This window comes from Zea mays, chromosome 4 (genome assembly GCF_902167145.1).
Source record: "Zea mays cultivar B73 chromosome 4, Zm-B73-REFERENCE-NAM-5.0, whole genome shotgun sequence".
Lineage (NCBI taxonomy): Eukaryota > Viridiplantae > Streptophyta > Magnoliopsida > Poales > Poaceae > Zea > Zea mays.
This window is the reverse complement of record NC_050099.1, coordinates 184,709,371-184,715,559: the sequence shown is the minus strand read 5'-3', so window position 1 is coordinate 184,715,559 and position 6,189 is coordinate 184,709,371. Positions and strand designations below refer to the sequence as shown.

The 6,189-nt window shown below is 47.8% G+C and overlaps 1 protein-coding gene across 5 annotated transcripts; it reads right to left on the bottom strand.

Moving 5' to 3' along the window:
* Positions 1–658: 658 nt before the first annotated feature.
* LOC103654236 (uncharacterized) lies at positions 659–5,895 on the bottom strand. 5 transcript variants are annotated; one of them, XM_035967460.1, is made up of 6 exons: positions 3,353–5,895; positions 2,976–3,270; positions 2,161–2,210; positions 1,956–2,063; positions 1,433–1,517; positions 659–1,314 (listed from the first exon to the last, which is right to left on the bottom strand). In XM_035967460.1, exon 1 carries the CDS (start codon positions 5,663–5,665, stop codon positions 3,605–3,607), a length of 2,061 nt encoding a protein of 686 aa, XP_035823353.1. In that variant the 5' UTR covers positions 5,666–5,895; the 3' UTR covers positions 659–1,314; positions 1,433–1,517; positions 1,956–2,063; positions 2,161–2,210; positions 2,976–3,270; positions 3,353–3,604. The 5 variants fall into 5 exon arrangements, with proteins under 5 accessions (XP_035823353.1, XP_023158153.1, XP_035823351.1 ...); XM_023302385.2 differs by having other exon boundaries at positions 659–1,517; XM_035967458.1 differs by lacking the exon at positions 1,956–2,063.
* Positions 5,896–6,189: the final 294 nt, after the last annotated feature.

Here is a 6,189-nt window from a genome sequence, read left to right as displayed (position 1 = left end):
GGGAAACGGCTCTCCCTCGAAGACAGGTTCCTCGTCAAAGATAGGACCTCCATCGAAACCTGGGTTGGGCATTTGATCAAACACTTTGAGCGTGGAGTACGCGACAAAAACATCGGCGACAGCGCGGTCGCTGAGCACGACTAGGTGTCGCAACCCCGGCATGTCCTCGACGCGCTCGAACTCTCCTGCGGAGGGCGGCGTGCGCAGAGATCGGGTGTCCACAGACGACTGCTCGATGTCGAACTCGGAGGTGGTGAGGATGTCGAGCTCCTCGCCGAAGAAGGGGTCAGCGCCGTCGGAGAAGAGGGCCTCGTGGATGGGCGTGAGGTGATGCGGTGCCGATTCGTCGTTGAAGGTCAACTCGTCGAACCGCAGTTCCCGATCCACCATGGAGGCGGAGACAGGGCCATCCGCGTCGGCCTGCTCGCCATCACGGCCAGCCAGAGCAGCTGTCAAGCGCTGCTCCATCAGTACCATTGCATCAAGCAGCTTGAGGACGATAGCATCTTGATGATCCATCGCGGACAATCGGGGGCACCTCGGGAGAACGAATTCAGGACGACCTAATCTGATACCAAATGTTAGCGTCGGTAGTGGGAAGCTTCTAGAAGAGAGCAGGATGAGGATTGGGGAAGAAGACTTGGAAACGAGGAAAGCAGGGAGGAAGACGAGGCTGAGAACCAGCGTCTTTGTCTGTTCATTAATTCTTCGATACCTTCTTACAATACTAGAGAGAGCTTATAAACTACCGACCAGTCCGACCAAATACACGACCCATTCGGGCCCAAATACTCATGTGTTGCCTCGCCTCTACCGCTTCGTTGGTGTGACACCGTCAGTATTGTTGGTCAGCTTTTCCATCTTCAGTGCTCCATCTTCAGTGCTGGTGAGCTTCTGACGTCTTTCTTGTATTGTTGCTAACAGTGCTTCTCCGACGGCACGTCGGCCGTGAACTTGGCGCCCTCGGGCAGGCAGGCCCTCCATGACGGGCGGGAGTCTGGCTACGTTCCTCTGCATGGAGAGGAAGGTGACGGCGCGGCCACCTCGCCGCCAGGCGCTTGGCAAACTCCATGAGGGCTTGTTCGGTTAGGGGTGGATTGAGGGGGATTGGAGGGGATTAAATCCCCTTCTATACAAATTTAAATAGGAGGGGATTTAATCCCCTCCAATCCCCCTCAAACCCCTTCAAACCGAACATGCCCTGAACGGGATCACGCGGCCGAACGCCAACCACTGAAACAGCTCCGCATTCAGCTTGCCGGCGGCGGCTGCTCCCACTTCCATTGACGTGGTCCTGTTCGGCTGTTCCTGTTGCTGCCCACCAGCAATTTCGTTACAGAGTTTTGGGTATGGGTATACGCTGAGTCGTTGACCCACGATCCACATGAGTGAATGAGTGATGTGTCACGTGTGCATGAGACTAGAAACTAACCCAGCTTTACACGTTCACAAAATTGCAGCTCACATTGATCTGTATCCACATACACTTCAGATCTCTGGCTAGTAGACTCAGTGATCTACAATTGACAATTTGATAACATACATGGTGCAATGTTAGAAAGCTCAACAAGGAAAACAATATGAACTGATATTTTTAGTTTATGGGACACAATAAAAAAATGAGGAAAATAATAATGGACTAGAAAGAAAAAAAAATATGAAATGGTACCGGAAGTTATTTCAGCTCACATTGATCTGTACAAAAATTGTAATCATTTTTTTATTTTTAATCAGCAGATGGTTGTAAAGAAAAATAATTTCAAGAAAGGACATAGTGGAGCCTAATCTTACATCTGACCATAAAATGATGTAAAGTAGCAGCACCCTCAAAGACATTTCTGAATATATCTGAACAAATGATGTCACTAAGGTAGGGAATGTGAATATTTTATGGCAGTACAAATTTGGGTGTTATTAGGAACTGATGCAGAAAACAAATATACTTGCACTGGTACCTTTCACTGGTAAGAACTTGCATTTGTGATGACCAAAAATACTTGCAAACACGGGTATGGTAATGCAAAGAAACCAAAAAAATCATTCTGAATAAGGAATAGCATATCCTTGCATGACACAAATAGCATAGTGGAAATTTAATCAAAAGTATGCCAAAGAAATAAAAGATGAGTATGCATTCTAATTGTTATTAAATTATGGTACCTTTCTCTTCTTCATAGTTCTTTGGTTCTAGGAATGATGTCATGTAGTGTCTGCAAAATATTTGTAAGAAAACGAATATTTGTATCAGTTGCACACAGCACCATTAGTATATCAACTGTATTTACAAGAAAACAATGCAACTTGTACATGAAAGATTGGGGCCACGTTAGCATCAGTACTGCTAGAAAACATTAACTGAAAATCAGAAATAAGTTGCATGTTTGGTTCATTTCCACATATTTCCATGCCTCTTTGAGAAACCATGCCTAAGGTGTAGCCAACAATTTGTTTACAAAGCCTTAGGGAATATTTAGCAAAGAAATGAGTCTATAAAGGTGAGGAGAAGATGTGAACAGATACATTTGTGCCAGGAAAGCAAACACTTGTCCAAGGGACTCTTGTACCTAACATTTGACATCGTAGTGTTTGTCAACCAACAAAACGGGCCTGTTTATACCAAGTCAACAGAAAAGTGTACTAAAGTTCGACACCAGAAAAACAAGAACTGTAATTGTTCAGCATTGGTAAACAGTGACAAACAAAATCAAGCGAATGCATAATATGACAAACATAGTAGCAGAATGAGTAAATGAATTACTCAACAAAAATGTGGGGAGAATCAATAGACTGCCAACAATAACATTCACAGCTTAAAGTGAACAGTGAAATAATTGAAGTGGGCATGAGAACATAAATGAAGCAGAAAAAGAAACAAACATAACTGCTTGTGGAACCAGCTACATATTCAGCCATTGGTGGAACAAATCAAAGATTTAGAGATACCATTTAATAATCTACAATTGTTACTAGCGTACCTCTGTTACAACCATGTGCATTTTGGGGGAGGGGGTCAAATTCACTATCAGAGGTGGAACATCCTTGCGGAAAATTTTGCTCAGGATATAATTCTTGGGGAACAGAACTTGTGATATAACTTTACTTTCATCCCCTACAGTGCACTAAATTGCCTTTCCATCTAAGGACCAATGGCTCCCATCTCCCTCCTCTCTTTTCTCCTCCGCTCTTTGAACCATATGCAGCCCTGACTGTAAGTCAAACCAACACAGGTTGTGTACTCTCCCATTTCCTCTAGCTTTGGATACTGTACATCTGGATAGAAAGATATATCAGCAACAATGAAATGTATAGAAAAGCCAAAGGAAAAGACTTCCAAGCATTAGCTTATAATTACCAGAGTAAAACTTCTCCAACATCTAAATTTGTGTCACGTCCCCGTAGCCGCCGATGGTGAGCCGGGACGTGAGGAGCTGGTGACGCACCGATATGCCGCTCCGTGGAGGAAGACGAGCGAAGGGACGAACCCTGTTTCCGATTTCTGATTTGTCTTCAATACCTCTCCTGCCGTTGTGGTCCTGCCTTTAGGCTGCTCCGAGTTGGGCCATGCGACATCGAGGCCCATCACGTGGTGAGCCAGTGTCGGGTGTTACATTATCGCCCCGACGAAATGTTGCTTGTCCCCAAGCAACACTGCGATCTGCAAAGCTAGCTCCTCGCAGCTCATCACCAATTGCCCATTTGTAATACCAGGATCCCATTGTCTCCTCATGTATGGCCCAAGTTGCAGACCACTTACTCCTAGAGTAAAAGGACCAAGTCTCCAAGACTGCACCTTTTTGGAGAAGTGACCAGGCCGACAAAGAGCAACATCCAGTGCTTTTGGCCTGTTAGTAGCAGCCATGACAATAACTTTCATGTCCGAGTCAAAACCATCCATTTCTGCAATTAGCTGGTTTAGAGTTTGGTCCCTCACATCGTTAGAACTTCTACCTCTATTTCCACCCATAACATCAAGTTCATCAATAAAAATGATGGATGGAGCAGCTTCTTTGGCTTCCTTGAACAATTCCCTGACACGGGCAAGACCTCTTCCAACAAAAGCTTCAACAAACTCACTAGCAGAAACATAGAAAAATGGAATTCCAGCCTCTCCTGCAACTGCCCATGCTAGAAGAGTGTTTCCAGTTCCTGGAGGGCCAACAAGCAGGACACCCCAGGGCAATTTTGCTCCAAGCTTCTTGGAGTTCAGTGAACCATGCAGACAGCTCACTATCTCAACAAGCTCCTCCTTTGCTTCATCTACACCCTGAACATCGCCAAAGTCATGAATGGCAGCCAAGCACTTATCTCCCACACCCATGTCCTGGCAAACATCATTTACTTGGCTCTCACGAACCTGAAGGAACTGAAATGGAATCAGAACCTCATACTCCTCCATGTAGCCCCAACTGAGAAACAATACTCTCTTGCTTGATACTGCCACAGAGCCACCAAATTTTTTGACAAACAGACAGATGAATTCAGGATGAAAATCAGAGGACACAGCAGTGACAAGATTGCATTGAGCAACACATTCTGTCATGATATCAAGCTCTTCACACTTAGCCGCAGTACCGGCAGAAGGTATATCAACCATAACCTCAAGCAAGCTGATGGCATCCTCCCACCGCTTGTCTCTTAACAGACCTGTTATCACCAAATTGAACCCATGTGTGCTTGACAGCAATCCCTGCTCTATCATCTGACGACATAGCTCATATGCCTTATCTGTCATCCCCTCTGCATCACAACCTTTTATCAGAACCGCATATGTCACATTGGTTGCTGTCACACCATCCCTGACAGCCTCGTTAAATAAATCCAACGCTTTCCCAACTTCACCGAGCAAGCAATACCCATGCATCAATGTTGTCGCGAGAACCACATCCATCTTCTTTCCAGCAACCAACAACATCTGATCCTTCACCTTTAGTGCCTCCTCCATCCTTCCTGCCTTCACGAGCACAGCCACCACAAAGTTGTATGTCAATGTCAAGACCCATGGCCTGAAGCCGACCTCCATCATCTCCCCGAGCACCTGGACCGTCCTGTCTGCATCGCGCAGCTTGCACAAGGCCCTCATCACGTCAGCATGGTACCCCTTGCCTCGCATCTCCTCGAGCAGCGCAAGCGCGTCTGCGACGATGGGCTGCTCCAGCGGTTGCTCGACCTCGTCCATGACAAGCGCCTCCATGCCCGGCCCGTACATCTCTTCAGCGGTGGGGTAGTAGTTCTTGTCCGCAGCGAGCACCACGGCCTGCTGCGACGAATCGCCATCCTCGTCGTCATCGTAGACGTCGTAGACGGGTTCACTATTGAGGTGGAAGATGTCGACGCTGTCGTAGAAGGGGACGGAGGGCGTCGGGGTGGATCCGGGGACCTCCATGGCGCTTGCTGCCGCCATGGACGCGGTCTTCCCCTGGGAACCGAAGTCGATGGGCAGCTCGTCGTCGAAGACAGGTCCCTCGTCAAAGACTGGCGTCGTGGTATTGCCCGCAGATCGAACGAACTGAGGCAGAACGGGCAGATCCTCCGCCGCTTGCTGCGCCACCGCTGCTGCTAGATCTGCCTGACCCCCCACCAACGACTCCATCTTCTGGACCAGACAACTCAGCTTCTTCATAACCAACTCCCAGCGCGCTTCATCCCGTTGTGCCGCCTCAGCCATCGTCGCGAGCACCAAGGACGAAACCGAGGAAAATGTCGAGAATCGACTACCTCTGATACCAACTGTCACGTCCCCGTAGCCGCCGATGGTGAGCCGGGACGTGAGGAGCTGGTGACGCACCGATATGCCGCTCCGTGGAGGAAGACGAGCGAAGGGACGAACCCTGTTTCCGATTTCTGATTTGTCTTCAATACCTCTCCTGCCGTTGTGGTCCTGCTTTTAGGCTGCTCCGAGTTGGGCCATGCGACATCGAGGCCCATCACGTGGTGAGCCAGTGTCGGGTGTTACAATTTGCTAGGCAGATTTTTTTGCCCCTGCAATCTTCCTTTTTTGCTCCAAGGCTATTGGTCACCATCTAAACAAATCCAAAATTATGCACAAGGTAAGGAAGGCTACCCAGAACCCCAACTCCAGCACATAATAACCCCAACCCCAAAATTGAGCACAAGTTACAGAGTTATTTCGTCTGATTGGTTAGGTGAACGAGTGTGGCTAAGCTCGTGCGAGTTTGGCACGCTGGAAAC